The sequence below is a fragment of the Platichthys flesus genome, chromosome 19 (assembly GCF_949316205.1).
Source record: "Platichthys flesus chromosome 19, fPlaFle2.1, whole genome shotgun sequence".
NCBI lineage: Eukaryota > Metazoa > Chordata > Actinopteri > Pleuronectiformes > Pleuronectidae > Platichthys > Platichthys flesus.
In genome coordinates this window covers 17826899-17848004 of record NC_084963.1, presented here as the reverse complement: position 1 = coordinate 17848004, position 21106 = coordinate 17826899, and the positions used below count along the sequence as shown (strand labels likewise).

Sequence of the window (21106 nt, the reverse complement as noted above, 5' to 3'; positions counted from 1 at the left end):
TTTTTTCTTTTATTTATTCTTTGATTTATTTATTAATTTGTATTTTGTGGCAAATATATCTTTAAAAAAACTTTTAATCTATTTTTTAATCATTTTCGTTGGTATAACCATATATTATTTTTTTGCTGTTTAAATTTAAAAGTGTTATATTCCCTGTATTGCTGCATCTCGGGACCATTGCAACTTAGGGTTCCACCCATAGACTGTATATCATAGGGACGATAAAGGATCAAAAGGATATGCATAGACTGTGTGTATGTGTAAAAAACTCACACATTGGTTCCACCTTTACGTAAACAAATAAATGATGATGATATTTGCACATAGACAATTACTACAGTTTTATATCCAAGCACCTTGATGGACTCAATCAATGTCTGCTCATCCATACAGCAGCAGCATCATGTGTAGACCTATAGACTGAGGTTGATTGACAGGCTCTGCGACTCTGAAGTTTGTCCCTCGACGGCCGCTGTTTAAACCCGTACGTGGCATTCACAGAGCGGTGCAGCGCAGCCGAAGCGGCTCGTACTCACTCGTACAACCCGACTTCCTGCACTCCCGCAGGAGATACTGTGGCGAGGATAAGTTCGATTCCGCCGGACTCACCACCTAAGCGCTTGGAACATGTTTACCCTGTCGGAGCTCGTTGTTTTGCTGGCCGTCCTGTCTTCCACCGCGTCCGGCTACTTCGTTAGCATAGACGCCCATGCCGACGAGTGCTTCTACGAGCGGGTCAACTCCGGCACCAAGATGGGCCTCATGTTTGAGGTCGCCGAAGGAGGCTTCCTGGACATTGATGTGGAGGTGAGGACATGTCGCTGAGCTCATAAACCACCGCCTTAGCCTAGAGAAATCAATCTTAATGTGTATACACAACTCATTCGGGGAACCCCAAGGCCTTTGCTAATGTTAGCTGTTAGCTGCCTGCGTTACGTCTAGTGGAAGTAGCCCTGTGCTGCCCATGTTTATGGCTTCAACTCACAGTTAGCTATTTAATCTGAGGATACATATTTCAATTGATGTTTTTTATCAGCTTTCTGCTATGGAGCGTGTGGCACTGACTACTATATTATTCAAAGCGATACAGGAAGTGCAGTGTTAGCATGTCACCAGCTAATTCCTGCTAGCAAAATCGCATAGCCAGCAAAGGTGCTTGACCTAATAATACACTATGAGGTGAAATATTCCTCCTCCTCTTCTGATCTGTTGTCTCTGGAAACATTCATGCGCTCTGCAGTGTACTTGAACGCAGCACGGATCTCTGCCATATGTTTGTCCACAGACCTGTCAGGGAGTTAATGATCTGCCCTAATGCAGCACTGAGTTTTCACACATGCCCCCCCCCTCTCCAGATAACAGGGCCTGATGGGAAGCAGATATACAAAGGCGACCGAGAATCCAGTGGCAAGTACTCTGTGGCAGCACACATGGACGGGACCTACAAGTTCTGCTTCAGCAACAAGATGTCAACCATGACACCCAAGATTGTCATGTTCACCATTGACATTGGAGAGGCACCGAAAGGCCAAGACATGGAGACAGAAGGTACGTGGAGGATCTGCCTCAGTGGTCTCCAACCTTTTCAAGCCCAAGATCACTTTTTAATTCCAAACAAAAGCTGAAATCTGCCCCCCTATCTTCCAAAAAACCTGCTTAGGAGCGTCATATTGATACTTTTTTGCAATTTCTATAAAAGGCTGAATGTAAAAGAATTAAAATAAACAAAGAGTCGATTTTTAAACTATTTCACAATAAAAAAGCATTTTTTTTTAAACAAGGTATTGGATTCCATCAACAAAAACGCTGAAGTGCTTTTATTTTGAAAAGGCATACAGAAAGTGTTGCAACCATTTGTTTGTGACATAAATTCAATAAGAAACATTTAAACACAGGTGAAAGATCATCTTCTCTGTTTATTCTGCTACGAACCACAATGTGTATCTGTCTATTACACAAATGTATTAACAACACTTTCCAAACCCGTTTCAAAGTAAAAGCACTCATTGTTCTATCGGATTTTATTTTTATCGACAGACCGAAAGATGCGCATCTTCATACCGTAGAGTCCTGACATTTACTTTAGTAAATGAACCAACTTGTTCTTCATGAAATGTAGTAGATAAACATGCAACTCCACCGCCAGTAGCAGACATGCAGCGCCTGTGTAAAACAGACAACCCACACACTGTTGCGGCCCGACGACAGCCAGTGAGTCCAGAGAGTTGAGGGATCGACTGTTAGATCGACAGTTAGATCGTGATCGACGGGATGGCGACCACTGATCTACATGGTTATTACTGAATATGTCCGTGCAGGAGCGCTTAAGAAATTGCAGAGCGTGTGTCCCACAGCCTTTCACTAGATGGCTTCAGCTAAATGTTTCTCTGTGGGTTCTGCTTGTGTTTATCTTGTTCAACAACAGATTTCCTTCTTTGTGACTTTATTTTGGGCACCTTTTCCCCCACTTCACAGGTGGTGACAGCTGGGATGGTAGGGCACAGGGCCGGCTATGGCTCTTGAGTTTGCGATGCACTGCAGAGTTTTCTCTAACCAGTGTTGTTTCAGTAGCCTAAACTAATATTGTGCAGTATTACGACATGTAATCAAGCTGCTGTGATGCTTGTGAATGGTTTGACTATTTGCACAATGAGGAATTTATATGATCTGTAAGTGTCTGATGGGACAGCATCACCTTTCACATGTTCCCAAGAATGACGCATGTATTGCATACTTTGCATGTTTTTTGTGCACACAAATGGTTGAGTGGCCTCTTAATGATGCATTAACTTTTTCCTGCTTCAGCCCACCAAAACAAACTGGAGGAGATGATCAACGAGCTGGCGGTTGCAATGACAGCTGTGAAGCATGAGCAGGAGTACATGGAGGTCCGCGAGAGGATACACAGAGCAAGTAAGAGTCCAGGGAACATGTACAGAAAGTGTAATGTGTTGCTTTAAGTGTGTAAAATCCTAAATGTTCTTTTTGTCTCCCTCTAGTCAACGACAACACAAACAGCAGAGTGGTGCTGTGGTCGTTCTTCGAGGCTCTGGTTCTGGTGGCGATGACGCTCGGACAGATTTACTATCTGAAGAGATTTTTCGAAGTGCGGCGAGTGGTGTAGTGCGATGAAGTGATCTCTCGGTGTCCTCCACTGTTTTCTCCAACACAAAGACAGTTATTTACACTCTGGAAATACGACTGGCAGTTTGAGTAAAGCCCACAAATGATCGGATCTCAAATGTTTTTGTTGTCCTGTTACCTATGTCCTTCTGTAAAAATGTTAGAATGTTTGGAGTGAATGGCCAAAATGTTCATTAGTTTTTTGTTCTTTTTCATTTGTTTTTTAAACTGCCTATGTTTTCTCCAGTATTGTTTGATAATTATAGATAAATACCAATCACAAGCCAGAACAGTTTGGTCTGTATGAAGTAGTGCAAGGCTCATAAATTTAAGTGAAGGCAGTCTGATGAAAAATTCTTAGAAATGCACAAAAGTGGACATGCATGTGTGGAGTCACCACAGGAGAATGTGCCCTTATTCAGATTGAACTGGGATACCTTCAAATCCTAAATATATCAAACATTAAAAACTGATTCCATTAGATCACTGTCTGAGATGCTGGTGGCTTTGTTTCCAATATCTAAGCCAAGTCCGACAATGTTCTGTACATTGTGTTACTGCTCCCAAACAACAAATTGCACTCCTATAGAATATGTCTAAGTAACCTGAAGGATTTATATTTCAGCTGGTCTTTATGGGAAACTGTTCAGCCTCTAGCTCTGTCTGTTGATTCAGTTTGATCCGTGCCACGGGGGCTTCAGTGGACGTCCTTTGTAGGGGAATGACTTGACTCCCTACATAGTTCAGAAAAAGGCAACAGGCCTGAAAGGTCATAAGTCGACGTAATAGTCAAAAAGTTAAACTTTTAAGCTGCGATTTAGCAGAAAAAGCTGAGACAAAGTTTGATTTCATCTTAACTACTTGGGCTGAAACTCCAAAACAAAGTGGAGAGGAATACAGAAATACGTGTGGATTGAGGCTGGGTGGGGTGGGGTGGGTGGGTCACCTAATTGACTGCTGTGTGCTTTAGTTGCTTCTACTCTGGTTAGTGTGTTGGTGTCTGGGATTTTAAATTATGAGATTGTATACAATTTTGGATATTTCGTTTTAGTTTAATTTTTCTGGAGCATATCCAGTGACATGCGACTGTTTTGGTGATGCCTGTAAAATGATTTTTCCTTCCTCATACAAAGTAAAACGCTTCTGTCCAAGGCACTATCTGAGGCATGTTACTGAATATGCTCCAGTTTTGTATTAAAAAAGCATCCTTGAGCTCAGGCAGGTAAACTGCTCCGTGCACAGTCCCTCCTTTGTGTGATTTCGACAAAATCTGATTAATGGATCTGTGCAAATGATTGTGGAAATTTCCCCAGGATTCATAATAAAGCCAATATTCTGTACAATTACTCAAATGTCTTTGTAAACAAGTGGAAACTGCTATGGTAAAAAGTTTGTCCATGAATCACCTTATTCAGCAGTAAAGCTGAATTGGTGATGACATTATGCTAAATTTCTGTGCTTTAATAACTGGAACAGAACCATTGTTTATGTTATTAGCTTCACCTAATATGTCTGCTGTGAAAAAATTCCAACATGTTAACTCATTTCGAGACGAGATCACTGTAACAATGTGAGAATGACAGTACAGCAACATACAGAAGTTTCTACCTGTATAGTTGAAAATAAATTTCCAACTCTGTGCTGGAACCTTTTCCATAAGGAACGCAACTTGATGAAAACGTATTTGTTCTTCATGAGAATGGGAGGAGGTGGAGAAAAGTTATGATGATTTTCTTGGTACATTGCTCTGGCTGTAAGCAGATAATTGTATTACCCTGTGTAGGTGCGTGTTAATAACATAACACATGGACAGATTTTCACGAAATGAGATGCCAGGGATGGAAGAAGTATAAAAACGCATTGTAGAAGTAGTTGTATGCCCTAATTTCAAAAATCTTACTGAAGTCAATGCATCAAAATATTAACATGGAAAGATACTTAAAGTACCAAAGTTACAAGTGCTCACCAGGCACATTTCAGCCTATATTATATAAATTAGTTTTACTCAGTGATGCATTGTTTTGAACATTACTAAAATGTTGAAGTTTGTAAATTTCAGCTTATTTCAACCACTTATTAGCTTGTGGTAAATAAAGTAAAATTATATATGTATTGGTCGACTGTGGTTTAATTATTGATCTGAATACAAAACTTTAAAAAGAATCATCACATATATAACAAAAAATAAGTGAATAAATGTAGTAGAGTAAAAAGTACAATGTGTTCCAATACAGAAAAACAAAGCAGCAAACAGTCAGTACGAGCACATTATATCAAAAATATACTTATACACGACTTTCACATGTAACGGTGTACTTCTACTTCTACCTAAATACAACATTAAAGGTACATAAAGATGGTTACATGTGTATGCGGAAAGAACTACACGCGGAACTATACGTGCCTCTGGGCCTCAGTTCCCACCCGGCCTGTAAACATCGGCGTACCAGGAACACGGAACAGCGTGGAGCTCGGACCAAGCAGCTGCGACACGCACGTTTCCTTTTCACGGTGAAAACCAGTGATTGCCGCTGGTTTGTTTCACAATGGACAACACGACAGACGCAACATGGGACTCGTTACCTGTTCAGCTGAACGAGGGAATTCTACAAACTCTGGAGGAGCTGAAGTTCACCCACATGACACCTGTACAGGTAACACCAGCCCCCCTGACACGTGACTCCCACCAGCTTCTCTCCACAGCATCTTTACTGATCATCATTATTGTGTGTTTCTAGTCTGCGTGTATCCCGCTGTTCATGGGCCACAAAGATGTGGCTGCGGAGGCGGTGAGTACACGTTCTCCACCTGCAACAAACACTCGAGTATACTTGAGTTACTTTTACTTCACTTCACTGTTTCCATCTCTTGCCACCTTCTACTTCTACTGCAACTTATCTCATATTCTATCTTCTTACTCCTCCACTTGTTTGAGAAAACCTTCAATATTTAGCAGATAATGCTGCATATTATCAAAAACTAACATCACGCTTAATAAGATGTTTTCACGTCATTACAAATACATCATGATGTGAGTCACTCATTCTTTTGAATCCCAATTTCACTGATGTATAAAAATGATAGTCATGTTATTGTTTGTTTTTGGTCTGTCCTATATTGCCTTGTTACGTCAGATCTGGACATTATGAGTTGTACAATGTGTTGTTTGACATCAAAACATTCCCGCTCGGCCACAGTCAAAGATGTTTGCTTGTGCCCTCGCAGGTGACTGGAAGTGGGAAGACGCTTGCTTTCGTCATCCCGATCATCGAGCTGCTCCTGAAGAGAGAAGAGAAGCTGAAAAAGATGCAGGTAACGATAAGCGAGACCTGTATTTCCACCCTGGTACTTTTACATTCCCAGTGGAGTTGTCATTTCTCCTGGATGCTGCGAGTGTTGCTCTTTCCAGGTGGACAGGAAAAGGAGGCAGGTTGGACCCTTCAGGGAGGTGCTGAGTTTTGATTTGTGTTTTTCCGCAGGTTGGTGCCTTAGTGATCACTCCCACGAGAGAACTGGCCCTTCAGATCAGCGAAGTGATGCAGCAGTTTATTCAGAAGTTTCCACAGTTCACGTGAGTTCAAAGTCACTGCAGAAGGTGGATCGCTGGATGAAGATATGAGCTGGGGCTGAAAGAATGCATAGATTAGTGCATCAATCTGCGACTATCATCAGTTATCACAGATCCACAAACCTGTTTCTTCCACATCATACTTATTGTTTGTTGAGCTTGAATGAGATGTGGCTATATATTTTATCTGTCAAAAAACACATCAAAAGTGTGTTTGTACTGTTTTTGTTACTTATTCAGGACCTTTTCCAAATAAACACTGACTAGACCAGTGTACCGTATGGGGACCAAACCCTGGTCCTAATGAGGCAAACCCTAATGAACGCGGTCTTGGTCCAAAAATTAAAGTCCATACTAAGGACAGCTGCGGAAACCTTTGAGCATGTGTGTGTTTAACTTTGCCTCGACGAGCGTCATTACTTCAATCTAAAAGCACCAGAACTACAGTGATACCCGTCCCAATGGAACAGCTTCCTCATCAGTTGAACCACACTGTCTTTTTTGTGTTTTCACTAATTAAGTTGTTTCATGTATATCTGTGTTTTCCAGGCAGATTTTATTGATTGGTGGATCCAACCCAATAGATGATGTGGAGAAGATCCAGGATCAAGGGTATGTGATGCATGGAGCGCCACATCATCAGATAATTTAACTGTATTATTATTTATATGCTGATGGTGTCCAAATGTACCATTCTAAATTTTTCCCATTTAAAGGCCGATTTATAGTCGGGTTGTACGCACGCAACACGCCCCTTTCGTGCCCTCTGGCGGCTTGCGTGCGTCCCCCAATTTTTCTAACTATACGACAAAGCGACGCGAGCCTCACGCAGCCCGCACGGCTTGTGATTGGTCCGCTTACTACATCCCGTTCTGAGTCTAGTTTCCGGTTTCATGCCCCACAATACGCGGAAATCACAGAAGAATTAGAAGAACGAATATGGACCAAATAGATGAGCACTTGGCAGACGAGATCCGAAAGTATGACCACTTGTATAACCCGTCAGTGACTGGCCGATTTGTCCGCCAGAAATAGGCTATGAGGAGCCGGAGTGGCGATGTAAATTAACAGTCGACGAAAAAGAAGACGTCTCTTCGACAAAAATATGACTCCGCTAGTGTTCTGGCGGTGAATTGCGTTGCAACACGCGCAACACGTTAGTGAAGCATAAACCAAAACGAGTCCGTTGATGCAGCTGCGCTACTTCCGCGGTTGCAGGACTATAATTCGGCCTTTAGTCAGAATTCATATTAAGGTTGTCGTGGCCAGGCCCCTATGTTCATCTCCGACCCGTTGCCACGTAAGATCACCACCTTAGTTGTTCTGACCAGGGCTTAATAGACGTTCCTCGCACACATTATAAAAACAAGAGATGAACGTGATGGGTCTTACATTATGCAATAATTCTTCGCAACGAGAAGCTGAAACCTAATTTATTCAAGCTTGCCTTTGTCTCAGGAAAGGAGTGAGACATATAATAGAAAGAAAACTACAGGAAATGTGGATGTTTTTTTCTGTGCAAGATACCTTTCTGATTGTTTTATTGTTTCATTTTAACAACTATATTTTATAGTTTTATCACTGTGACTTACTCTGTGAAAGGTGCTTTATTAATTCAACTTAACTGACTCCCTTACTTACAGTTGTCACGCCATCATCTTCCTCACAGAGGAACGAGTAAGTTCTTGGTTCTTGTCACGAGGAAATCTGGCAGACGTTTCCCAAATAATCTTTTTGTTTAGTACACAAATGTCTGCAGTGAGGCTCCGAAATCAATTCAGATCCTGGACTCCATCCAGAGTGTCGCGTAATTAAGTCCACAATAATGTGTAGACAGACTTACACCAACCAACATGACAGCACCTGTGTTTCAGAGCCAACATTGTGATCGCGACTCCCGGCCGTCTGGAGGATATGTTCAGGAGGAAAGAAGATGGTCTGGACTTTCGCAGCTCAGTCAGGTGTCTGGATGTGCTGGTTCTGGACGAGGCCGACCGGCTGCTGGAAATGGGCTTTGCGGCCAGGTACGGGATAAAAAGGAATATTTGTCTTTGTGTAGGAACAAATGAGTTCTGTGTGCACGATCTTGACAAGCGTTTACTGTCTGTGCAATCCAATGGCTCTTGTGTAATGTACACTGAATTCTGTGCACAGTGAATATATTGTATTTACATTGTTTATATTAATTATATTCTATTTATATTGTCATATCTCAATGTATTGAAAATGCATCTTTAATTATTATTACTTTTAATGATAGCTAGATTTTCACTGTTCTCTTTGCTGATCCAACACAGCACTTTTCCCTGTTGTGGGACTAAAAAACAATGACCTTTTCTGAATAAATACAGCGCTACAAGGCTGTGTAGAGGCGTCAGGCATTCAAATTCTGTGGTTGGGCTCATTTTGTTCCAGAATGAATTTGGCTCCAGACAGACGAGTCAATCCAAATCCCTAAAGTCCCTAAAACCTTCCTAGAGTGCTGTGTTTTTAATTTTCTTCAGCTATTTGACGTCTTCTTGTCTGTCTGTGCTTCCAGTCTGAACACCATCTTGGGCTACCTGCCCAAACAGAGGCGCACAGGCCTGTTTTCAGCCACTCAGACTCAGGAGCTGGAGAAGCTGGTGCGGGCCGGCCTCAGGAACCCTGTCCGCATCACCGTCAAAGAGAAAGGCGTGGCTGCGTCCGCCACTGCCCAGAAGACCCCCTCCAAGCTCTCCAACTACTACATAGTGAGTGTGGCCTTCGCACATATCAGCCCGAAGTTCAAAAATGGTAACAACACAAAAATTCAGATCATGGTTTTCATTCCAGTTATGTAAAGCTGAGGACAAGTTCAACAACCTGGTGGCTTTTCTGAGACAACACAAGCACGAGAAGAATCTGGTCTTCTTCAAGTACGTTGAACTGGACAAACACTTGATTTTATCCTGTTTGAAGTGAAAGTTTGAATCAGCCGGTCTGCACATCCAAAACATTCAACTTCTGTTCTTACACAGAATCCCCCCCCCCCCTTTTTTTTATTCTAGTAACAACTCAACTAGGTTACTTTAAACAAAACAGCGTGTTGTCAAAATTCTGGACAAAAAAAGAAATTCAATGTTACTTTGTTCAGTTCATCTATAAACAGGGATTTAGACAAAAAATAAAATACAAATCTGTAGCTTACAATATGGTCTTTTCTACAGTAAGGTTCAATTTCATATTAACACAGCTCACTCTCAGTCCAACCAATAATTTATTTCTTTATTGACTCATCTGCTGATTATTTTCTCAATCTGTTTGTAAAATGTCACAATTTCTTTAACCACAAGGTGATGTCTGTGCATGTTGTGATATGAATAAAACAGAGATGAGAGATGAATTGTCACAATCAAAAAGCCACAAACAAAAGTGTTTGCCATTATTCTAGAAACAAAATGACAGGAGAGTCAGTAGTTAAATGAGCTAATGGATAATTCAACGGCAGCCATGGGAGAAATCTGATGGAGCAGCTCAAACTTCAGCATTTGACTCCCGTCCTCTGGGGACAGATCGACGACTGTTCAGGAAATTAATCAGGATTCATGATTCATTCCCCCTCAAACTGAAACCTCCATCTTTGGTGTCTGGACCAACTGCATCACTTTAGCCTGTGTGGTTCAGGTTCTTTTGTCACCAACTCACATGACTTGTCTCTCTGGTCATCAGCACGTGTGCGGGTGTGGAGTACTTTGGCAAAGTTCTGGAGACGGTGATCAAGAAGGCCACCATCTGCTGCATCCACGGCAAGATGAAGAGTAAACGCAACACGATCTTTGCAGACTTTCGGGCCCTGAAGAGGTGAGAAGGAATTTGCATGTGATCGGTGCAGTGACGCTGGTTGTACGTGATTTGACTTCCAAGTATCGCTTGTGTCCGTGTGTTACGCTGCAGTGGGATCTTGGTGTGCACAGACGTCATGGCCAGGGGCATCGATATCCCCGATGTGAACTGGGTGCTGCAGTATGATCCTCCCAGCAGTGCCAGGTGAGTGAGCAAAGTAAAGTCTCTGAAAATCTGCGTAGCCGGATCTGAAAGGCCCAATTAGCATCATCATATTGACTATAAGGTTTTGTAGGTTTGAAAATAAACTTACAATATACAGTGTTTATAATCCGTCTCACCAAAAGAGCTAAACTCTGATGATTATCTCTAGTGTTTCTCTAAAGCCGGATGCATATTGTTCCCCTGTGCTACAAAGCCACACTATTTCACTGGGTCACATGTTCCCTCATCACCAGGAAGAAACAGTGCACTTTTATTTTCAGTTCCATCGCCCTGCCACCTCAAAATCCATGAGAGCCTCAAAATGTGGATTCATCCGCTGTTGAAATTAGTTTCCATTAGTTTTTGAGTGACATTGAAAAACCTGCAGTGAACAGGTTCCATAGCTGTTACATCACCAGCCTTATTTAACTCACTGGTTACTTGGATGTGAACATGCTGCTTAATGCCAGTTGCAGATCAGTTCATTGATTATCTAGGGGATTAGTTCATTTTAATGATCTTTTATCGAATACAATTCACTTTCAAATAACGATTACTTTGAAAACAATGAATATCAGAACAATTACGAAAGATGACCTCAGATGTTGAGATATCATCGTGTCGCACTTTGAAACTTACTGTAATGGTATAGACAAATCGTCTTCACATGCCAGTATAAAGTTTCCAATACGTTTTCCTGTATAATTAACTAAAGTTACATTATGTAGTTTGTCACAATTATTTTATTTAAAAAGATTCATCATTCAGGCTTTAATTCCTTCTACATTTCTTCTGTCTGTGTCTCAGGGCCTTTGTCCATCGATGCGGGCGCACAGCACGAATTGGTAACCTGGGCAACGCGCTGGTCTTTTTGCTGCCGATGGAGGAAACGTATGTTACCTTCTTGGCCATCAACCAGAAAGTGAGTTCTTCTCTTCTTTTTATTCATTCAACATGTACCAAGCTCTGAAAGCCATAGAACTTACCACTGCTTGTATCTGCGCTGCTTATACTTAAGTTTTTTTAAACCTGGTAGGAAATACTTTGATGTGCCAGGTTTCTCTGGATTATCTTTCCCACCTAGGCACATGTGGAATGGATGGATAAACTCAACAGATGTAATGGGGGAAATATTTGGAGGAGTGACGGGTGGAGTTATGTTGATGGGGGGGTGCGGTTGTTAGATCTGGTTAAGATGATAAGTACAGTATAATAGTAAAATAAATTGCTTCAAACTCTCATATTTTATAAACTGCACATCAACACTAGTGTTTAGGGTCCAAGGAAAGAGGTTGTTGTGTAATACCGATTGTAAAGGCAAATACAATTTGACTTGGCTTGGTGGATACATAAGACACTTTCATGCTTGATAACCACTGCATAATGTATTTTAGAAGTATTCTGAACTGGGAAGTACTATGACTGGTATAACAATTAAATTCAGCTTAGTAATACAGAACTTGCTGAATGCTGGTTGCATTTAATTTTAGCTGTCAAGCACCAGTTTGATCATATGGGTTTTGACGTAAATGGATGTAATAAGTATACTGACAGCAGTGAGATGATAGAGGGCTGAACCCCCTCGGCCAACACACACATCAATTTATATTTCTACCATATGAGCATCGGAACTTCTAACTCCTCCCCTTCGACTATAAGTTATGACAATTAGCGACCATCACACAGAGACCGACATTGTCATTGGTTAAAATCTGCAGGTGAAGGTGAAGTGTCCTCCACAACAGTGAGCAGGATGTCATCACGACTTTCCGTGCTGAGCTGCTAGTTATTGTTTAATTTTGCTGCAGCTGTGCTGTAGAAAAACGCTAATCAATATCCAGGACAGTTCCCTCCATTGCTGTGTGTTTTACTGGACACATATATGGGCAGAATGAAACGGCTCTGATCTGTGTCAGAGGGTTTTAAAAAGACACAGGAATATTGGCCACATTCCTTATAAGTTACTATTGAATATGAATCAGTTGAAAAAAGACTTGTGTTGCATCTTCACAGTCCAGGCCTCACAAATAAAAGCTCTTCTGTCATTTTCCTCAGTGCCCACTCCAGCTTATGCCTCCTGTACGTGATGTTGTGGATGTGCTGCCCAAAGCCAGGGCCTTAAATCTGGCAGACCGCGCCATGTTTGACAAAAGCATGAGGGCCTTCGTCTCATTCGTCCAGGCCTACGCCAAACACGAATGTAGTCTCATCTTTAGAGTCAAAGGTGAAATAAGCAGCTTGACTTCTTAGGTTTTAATTTGTTGGTGTGTATCAAGTCAAAATATAAAAAAAAATGTATTTCCTTTCTTTGTCTAGATTTGGACTTTGCTACCTTAGCTCGTGGCTTTGCCCTCCTTCGTCTGCCGAAGATGCCTGAACTAAGAGGAAAAACGTTCCCCGATTTCGAATCGACGATGGTGGACACAGAAACCATCCGCTACAAGGACAAGAACAGGCAGAAGGAGAGAGTGAAGATGCTGAAAGACAGAATTGAGAATCCTGTTCCCAGAAAGGTTTTTGTCAAGACTACGTCCTGGTCCAAACAGAAGAACAAGAAGGATCGCAAGAAGAAGTTTACGGCTAAGAGGAAGCACAAAGAGGTATTTCCTTTCAGTGGCCATTACATGAATTGATAAAAGTGTCAGTGGACTAGATGTATTTATGTCCCTTTTTTATTTTCTGTGTCTGCAGGACTGCGAAATTGACGATGAAGATATGAAAGAGCTTTTAAGCGACACTCGCCTCCTCAAGAGACTGAAGAAAGGGCAAATCAGCGAGGAGGACTTTGAGAAACAGATAACAACCTTACCAAAGTCAAAACACAAAACCGAGGGAGCACCACTCAACGGCTCAGTGGGGGAGGCTGTTTGACAAAACTCTTGTAGTTAAAATGGCCAAGGTCAGAAACAAAATGTTAAATAAATCCAGAGCAACACCTCGGACATTTGTTTTCCCTTTTACAAAAGGGTTTTATTTGAGACTTTTAAGTCACGGTCATAAATAAAGTTTGATGAGTTCGTCGCTGACAGCGGACGGGGTGAGGACGCCCAGGTCAGTGAAGAGGAGGGTGATGAGGGAGGGAGGCGTGTAATCGATGATCGGATGCTCCTCTGACAGGTTCTGCACCGTCTTCAGGGTTTCTGCTTTGTACTGTGGAGGAACGGAGAAGACATGTTAAGATTCAACAGTTGTATGTAAAGGTTTGGACAAAGGACATTTTGCTGTAAAGTGGAAATACAAACATTTAACCCCTGCAGCAGTGAGCCTCTTTATTAATGTTGAAGCACTCTCAATTTTATTTCATGAACAATAACAACAAAAGGCACAAGAATCACTGCACAAATAGTGGGAAGAACAGACTCCTATGTTTGATGTAAATTTGTTGTCATTCAGGAAAGTGAAGAGAAGAGGTTGAGTTCTACAACAGGACAATTCACCAGGAACCATCTAAAAGTAAAACAAAACAGTTTCTCATTGTCCCTTTCTGCAATTGCCCTTGGAATTCCGTTCAGGCCCGTGTGCACTCACCAATAGAAACACAAATCACTATGTGCATAGAGCAGAAATACAGAAGGTGCTCAGAAATGCAAATGCAGCAAGCAAAAAAACCTAATATAAATAGAATAATAGGGTATAGGACATTTTCAGGATGGCATCATGATTTGGAAATTTGGCTGCTTATTTCGTTGGCTTCATGACAAATTAGGGGAATGAGAATTAAAGGCCAAAATTAGGTTGAATAAACTACCTTAAGTGTTTAATTAGCTAAACACCCATGGATCCATCACACAGACTCCATCAGAAAGACGGCCAGACAGCGGCTCTTCTTCCTCCGCAGGCTGCGGAAGCTCCACATGGACTCCAGGATTCTCTGCAACTTTTACAGATGCACCATAGAGAGCATCCTGACTGGCTGCATCACCGCCTGGTATGGCAGCTGCACCGCCCTGAACCGTAAGGCTTTACAGAGGGTGGTGAAGTCTGCCCAGCACATCACCAGGACAGCGCTACCATCCATGGAGGACCTCTACACCCAGCGGTGCAGGAAGAAGAGCAGCCGGATTATTAAAGACCCCTTTCACCCCAGCCATAAACATTTTTGCCTGCTGCCATCTGGCCGACGGTACCGCAGCATCTGGGCCCGCACCACCGACAGTTTCATCCCCCAGGCCGTAAGACTTTTAAACTCCTCTGAACTGCAATAACTCCATTAAACTAGCACCGTGACATATTTGCACTTCTTTTCTTTTATTATCTCCTCAGCTGTTCATATATATTTAGATATATATATACACATTATTTCCTATTTTGATATTCTATTTTATACTATTTCTCTATCTAGTGTGTAATTACTTGAGCATTGTTAGAAGAGAGCCTGAGACTCAAGCATTTCACTGCCAGCGACTGCTTAATGTTATTGTTGTGCATTTGACAAATAAAAATCTTGAATCTAATTTGCCAACAGGCAGCTTTTGTGGAAAGCGCTGGTTATTTTTCGTTATTCTCTACTGGGAAAGGAGTTAAATTGAATAGTGGGGCGAGCGGGGTTGCATTAATTGAGTTTAGTGATTGAGTTGCTCCTGCAAAATCATCTAGAAATGAATGGAGAAGAATTACTAAAGAAATGAATTCCTTTCCTGTGATTTGGTGCCTCTCAAGGAACCCATTATGAGAGGTGCAGGGAAGCTTCTACAGTTCCTCACCTGATGACTTACTTTCCCAAATCAAATCCCCATGATGAGCAGTAGACAAAGATAGACTCACAGTCACAGCACCACGACCCTGACACTGCTTGAAGGAGTGGGTAGGGATGTCTCAATAAATAAAAACATTTCAGAGTAGAGGCACTTCAGCCAAAACCTAGACACAACGTAGGGTGTGTTTGTGTGAACGCAAATGTCCCAGTGAGAGCCTCCAGGGACTTTCTCCACATGGAACACTAATATAAAGTCCACAGTAAGTGCTGCAGACAAAATCAAAGGATCTCCACTGTGGAATTAATACATGATAATGACATGTCTCTGCTCGTCTGAGCAGAGAAAGGCAAACTGCAGACAAAGTCCAGAAGATCCTAATGTGTCATAATACATGATATTAAACCTTAAATTTATCTGGCACATCCTGTTGGTTGAGCGGATAGAGCCGGACAAACTTGAAACTCTCTGCCACAACGTAGAAGGGCTTGTTGTGCGCTTTGGAGCACATCGCCGTCTGATAAGTGCCGATCTGCAGAAACAAAGGGGAGAAGTTTAGGCCTGTTTGTCATCACATGTACCTGACATGTGACCTGTATCACAGAGTGAGATCAGTAGGTGAGCCAGACATCGTTGGGATTTACTCATTGTTTGCTGTCTTCATAAACAGCAAGCGCACCATAATCTTGAGAAGCTCACCACGGTATCACAAGTATTTAGCTCAATGAACCTGGTTAAGGCACTTTCACACCTACTTTGTATGGTCCGGACCTTCTGACTTTCAGTTTAGTCCAAACTAAAATAACAGATATGGAAGACGCTCTGGACCAACAGTCTAAAAAATGTTGTCAGAACAAAAGAGGTGGTCTCAGTCGGGATCAAACTGAACCATGGTTTGATTTCGTTCCCAGAGTGAAAACACTTTTATGGAAAGTTCCCCCTTTTCAAACAATTGAAACCCTTACAGAATTAAACTAAAGCGGCCAGCAGGATTTCTGCTGTCTTCACCTCCAACGATATAATGTTTGATTGAAGAGGACGGTCGTCTGGCACATTCAAGCTAGTGTTGACTTCTGGGCCTGATGTTGATGATGCTGGTAGTAATCCAAAAATGATATAACCCTGGCAACAAAATCATTTTCTCCATTCAAACGGAATAACTATGACCCGCCGAATTAACAACATGCTTATGTCAGACACACCCATCTAGAAACCAATGTCAAGTAAAGCTCGACGGAGATGACAGTATCTATACATTTCCTAATTTAATTATGAAACCAAAACTAACTGGATCGAATGTTTAAAATGTTATTAAGACATTAACCTTGATTCTGACTTTCATTTGTTAAAACCCCCTTAGATGGACTCACTTTGTGATACAGACCCCTGACTATTTCCTGAAACACACCTTGTTGATGATTCCTCCGCTCTCAACAACTCCCTCTGCACCAACAATAACTAGATCCACCTTCTCCAGGACATACCTGTGAAAAATAATAACAGCAATATACTAAATTAATGCGACTGAGTTCATCTTGACAATGTATGATAACGATTTTTAATCTATTTACCCGACGGCTGCATCCAGGACCACTGTTACTGGGACATTAAGTTTTCTGAGAGCTTCGGCCATCTGTCGCCTGAATAGAGAAAGAAACGGATTCAATGAGCGTTTGTCCCGTCAGATAAAACTGGGACGCAGTGTACTGAAAGTATTCACTCACCCAGCTGAGTCAGGCTGCGATTCAGTCACATAGACAGAGAAACGTTTCTTCTCAGCTGCAGCTTTTTCCAGAACCCTGAGGACGACTCTGGAGTAGGAGTGAGTCAGGATTTTCTGGGAGAGAAACATTTGGAGGACAAAGGGGGGGTAAATATCAGCACATTGCCTGAATACTGTTTGTGTTCTGTCTGCTTATATCCAAACTGTGTCATCTTAAATCCTAGAATCAGTGGCCAACTTAAAACGTGGTCTATGTTTCAGTCATAGTACTTTACAAATTAATAAACTCTTTATAGCTATAAACAAAACTTAGTGTCTTCAAAGCATCTTTTGAGACTTCAGGGGCTCCGTACTTTAATTATGCTTAATGAGAACATTTAATAAAGTGCTTTTCTGTTGTTGTTATAATTTTTCTATTTACATGTGCTTGTTGTTAACCTCAAACGGTTGATAAAGTGACCAACAAGGTCTTCAGATTGTTCACACCTGGCTGCTTGACTTTAAAAAAAAGTCAAGCACCCAGAATACAAGACCTGATCAGTCCCCTCCTTTTTACACTGGCTAACCCTGAGCTACAGAATTTACAAAGAATGTCATCAATAACTCTGAAAGCTCTACAAAGTGTTGCTCCAATCTGGATTACATGTTTATTTGCCCCCCTAGAAGCACAGCCACTGTCAGTGCTCCTCAGGTAGAACTCTGCTAAGTGTTCCCAAAGCTGCTACAATAGAAACTGGACATTTCCCATCAGAACCATGCAGCTGTGGAACCTGAGACAGCTGCACTCCTCAAAATGTACATTTACAGGAAAGTTTATTTTCTTCTAATAATCCCATTGTTTATATGGATTCTATCCCTTTTAGTTATCTGTTTTTATTAGTCACTATTTTATCAGGGCTTATGATTTTTTTAGTTTTTTATCTGAAATTCCTCTGACCTTAACACATAATGAAAATATAATCAATACAATACAGCATTACAATTTATTTTCTTTTTTGTTAGACAGCAAACTGTCCAACAATAACAGTTTTAATATTATTAATAAATACTGTACTTACAGCCCCGTCTTTGATGAAGGTGTGACAGAGCTTTGCAACCTTGGTCCTGGACATTGAGATCTTCTCTAGAAACAGTTCTCCCCTCTCTTCCATCACCTTCTTACAGCGAGACAGATCCTGACAGACAGAGAGACGAAAGTTAGATTTGCCTTGAAATAATAACAAAAACTGACCCCCAAAAATAAATAAAAATAATGTAAAGATACAAATTAACTTTTATTAATTTAGTTATGGTTTATTACTTGGTGCCTCTTTGGCCCTAGAAACTACTTTGACAGGATCCAACAGGACTAGGCTTGGGAGGAGCTGAACTAATACGTGGAAAGCAGCAGTGCATTCGAGCAAACAGGTCACCAAACCTACTCCTTCATAAGCTACCAATGAAAAGTTTTGAGTTTAAGAATCTGCAATGTTGTTGTTTTATGCCTTAAAACTAATTTTAAGGCAATTAATCTAAAACAATGATGGCCTGATGTGAGTACTGTTATGTGAACTCTCCTTTAGCCATTGCCTGCCTCTTCGGTCTTGGTCCCAGTGAAAACATGGAGTGCTGGTCACTGACCTGGTGCTCCAGAGATGTGAGGCTTATGAAGCGCAGGAAGAGCTCCCCTCCTGAGGACACGCCCACAGAGGAGTCCACTCGCGTCAGGCAGTCTGTGGCCCCCGTCAGGCTCTCCCTCAGGCCCAGGATGGTTTCACCTAGAGGGGCGGATAGAGCTCATCGAATTAGGCTGAGAACAGTATGCAGCTGTTCCATTTAACACTACAGGAAGTTACACGCGTAAGAATACAGAAGAGAGGAGTGAACGCACCTTTGTCTCGCTTGAGGAATTCCAGCAGAGTGCGGATAGAGGCCACAGCTGAGGCCATGTCCGGGTCTTCCCTCATCTGAGCCCTGAAATACTCCACCAGCTCTGACCCGGGGCACAGTGAGAGTGAAAGTGAGAGTCAGTGAGGCAGCACCGAAATCTGAGCATCCATTGTCCCACCTGTGTTTGGCTCTATACGTAACTACATCAGCATATTAGTCAACACATCGAACAGCTACATCATCTTTGGAGTAAACTACACAACACATCCTAACCCCAACTCTTGGTCCTACACGAATGTTGAGAATACTGTATTCCATAATTAACTAATAATAAAGCTGTGATCATTCTCAAACAGCTTCAACACAGACATCAGAGTTCAATAACAACATGTCTGTCTGAGGATATATTCCAACCAGCGAGCTGATAAACTCTGTGTTGTGTTGTTTCTATAACTTCAGACTTTTCAACTGATATAAACAGGTAACTATCAAGAGAACAGCTCATCTGCTTTGACTTATTTTGAACTAATGACTGCAGTGGCCCCTGAGAGGCCCTGGTGTTGTTTCCACCACGTGTGAACTGTATCTCACTCTGTTTAGGGGCCCTCTCGTGCTGAGAAGTAGTTTCAGTGTCGCCATCACTAGTTACCACATGGTTCTTATCTACTCACCCAGGAGGAGACTGAACTAACTCACCTTCTTCATCCATCGTCAGTCTGACAGGTGGAGTTTAGCAGGGTTGAAACAAACCACGGTGAATCTAGCGTTGGAGGTTTTCTCGCTAGTTTCAGTCAGTCAACAGGTTTTTATATCACCTCCCGTCACACGCGACTTTACAACAAGCCTTTTCAGTCACAGTTACCAGGTGAAAACCAGCTGACACTCCAGCTGTGGTCAGTTTGTGAGGAGCTGAGCACCATTAGCTTCTTTGGCGACGCTGCGTGTCGCGGGGAGATGACGTAGGACGGTGGTGGTGCCTTCGCGTGCTGCTGGAAAAGTTGTGCTCGATTATACGTTTGAAGGAATGGTGAAAATGATGAAAGATGTCGACTGAAAACAAAGTGTGGTTGTAGTTCAGATAACATTTTTTTTGTATTCCACTTGTGCATTGTGCAATGAGTAGGACAAGGTCCTGAGCCCGTGTTTTTAGCCTTCTATAGTTCTTCAAATGGTGTCTAATAAAAAAAAAAATAGGGAACTATTCAGAATGATTGCTGAAGTTTATTTATATACATTTTTTCTCCAACCCCTCATTGAGACAAACTGCAATTTTGGCTTTTTATTTTACGCCATTAAAAGGTTACACTATCATTTTTACATTGTATGAGCTTGACTCAAGTTTCATTCAATTCGTACTTTGTATCATTAACTATAAGGAGAAAGCATTTTGCAAGTTTGTATCAGACCAATCAACTGAAAGCTACTGAACATCAGTGTCATTCCATTACATGGATTTAGTTTAAACATTTTTTCTGATCAACTTTTGCCATATTCCCGCTGAACAATGGTTCAAGGTATCAGCAAAGGCATTGGATTAAATCACTTGGCAACCATAAGCATTCACAATAAATTATAACTGAAAACTGACCATTAGATTTCCAGACATAAACTGTGTCTTGTCTTACACCAAAGTAAATATCTATAGTGGCTTTGACCTCATGGTGGCATTAGACAAAAATGTCAGAGGGCCACAAAATAATAAGCAAAACCATCCTTAATCCAGCAGTTTCCCATTGTAGCAGAAAAAACATGAAAATACATATGAAGATTTTTGCTAAGTGAGCCCTCAACATCTGGAAAACTGTAATCACTTTTTGCTTCTGAGGGCCAGACTGGATTGGATGTCAGATTTACATTATTACACATACACACAGAACAGACACTACATAAACACCACACTAAGTGTATTAGTTTATCATGTAAACCCAGTTGCAACCAATGCATTTGGTGGACTGTAGCCAATAGTTTTGTTTTGGCTTCGGTGAGTCCTGAACCATCCCTCAGTTCTACTGCTGTAGATCTAGAGTGCTGGGGGAATTCCCATCATGCACTGGGCACTTCGACATCAGGCTAATACATGTTACCAACTTATTTGTCCTCTCTCTGTCCTTGTTACTATTG

At 41.6% G+C, this 21106-nt stretch overlaps 3 protein-coding genes across 3 annotated transcripts; 2 read left to right on the top strand and 1 right to left on the bottom strand.

Moving 5' to 3' along the window:
• The first annotated feature begins 470 nt into the window (after positions 1-470).
• tmed2 (transmembrane p24 trafficking protein 2) lies at positions 471-4791 on the top strand. The gene is made up of 4 exons (XM_062412607.1): positions 471-807; positions 1356-1548; positions 2806-2913; positions 3000-4791. Exons 1-4 carry the CDS (start codon positions 628-630, stop codon positions 3122-3124), a joined length of 606 nt encoding a protein of 201 aa, XP_062268591.1. The 5' UTR covers positions 471-627; the 3' UTR covers positions 3125-4791.
• Positions 4792-5546: 755 nt separating this feature from the next.
• Positions 5547-13955, top strand: ddx55 (DEAD (Asp-Glu-Ala-Asp) box polypeptide 55). Its single transcript, XM_062412739.1, has 14 exons — positions 5547-5777; positions 5862-5912; positions 6349-6435; positions 6603-6694; positions 7241-7303; positions 8566-8715; positions 9231-9423; positions 9506-9588; positions 10382-10513; positions 10607-10699; positions 11507-11621; positions 12755-12923; positions 13016-13299; positions 13391-13955. Exons 1-14 carry the CDS (start codon positions 5670-5672, stop codon positions 13568-13570), a joined length of 1800 nt encoding a protein of 599 aa, XP_062268723.1. The 5' UTR covers positions 5547-5669; the 3' UTR covers positions 13571-13955.
• On the bottom strand, positions 13640-19954 carry eif2b1 (eukaryotic translation initiation factor 2B, subunit 1 alpha). The gene is made up of 9 exons (XM_062412740.1): positions 19682-19954; positions 18987-19088; positions 18737-18873; positions 18175-18291; positions 17118-17230; positions 16965-17033; positions 16802-16877; positions 15800-15925; positions 13640-13849 (listed from the first exon to the last, which is right to left on the bottom strand). The coding sequence occupies exons 1-9, from the start codon at positions 19692-19694 to the stop codon at positions 13694-13696; spliced, it is 909 nt and encodes a 302-aa protein (XP_062268724.1). The 5' UTR covers positions 19695-19954; the 3' UTR covers positions 13640-13693.
• Positions 19955-21106: the final 1152 nt, after the last annotated feature.

Bases quoted from the DNA above. Each gene is read 5' to 3' on its own strand.
- eif2b1 (XM_062412740.1), bottom strand. The intron at 17,231-18,174 runs GTAAGTACAGTA...TTTCTCTCCCAG, and splicing joins CCTTCATCAAAGACGGGGCT to AAAATCCTGACTCACTCCTA. The intron at 17,034-17,117 runs GTGAGTGAATAC...TTCTCTATTCAG, and splicing joins TCGCAGCCTGACTCAGCTGG to GCGACAGATGGCCGAAGCTC.
- ddx55 (XM_062412739.1), top strand. From the start codon at position 5,670: ATGGACAACACGACAGACGCAACATGGGACTCGTTACCTGTTCAGCTG. The intron at 6,695-7,240 runs GTGAGTTCAAAG...TGTGTTTTCCAG, and splicing joins CAGAAGTTTCCACAGTTCAC to GCAGATTTTATTGATTGGTG. The intron at 9,424-9,505 runs GTGAGTGTGGCC...TTTTCATTCCAG, and splicing joins AGCTCTCCAACTACTACATA to TTATGTAAAGCTGAGGACAA.
- tmed2 (XM_062412607.1), top strand. From the start codon at position 628: ATGTTTACCCTGTCGGAGCTCGTTGTTTTGCTGGCCGTCCTGTCTTCC. The intron at 1,549-2,805 runs GTACGTGGAGGA...TTCCTGCTTCAG, and splicing joins CCAAGACATGGAGACAGAAG to CCCACCAAAACAAACTGGAG. The intron at 2,914-2,999 runs GTAAGAGTCCAG...GTCTCCCTCTAG, and splicing joins CGAGAGGATACACAGAGCAA to TCAACGACAACACAAACAGC.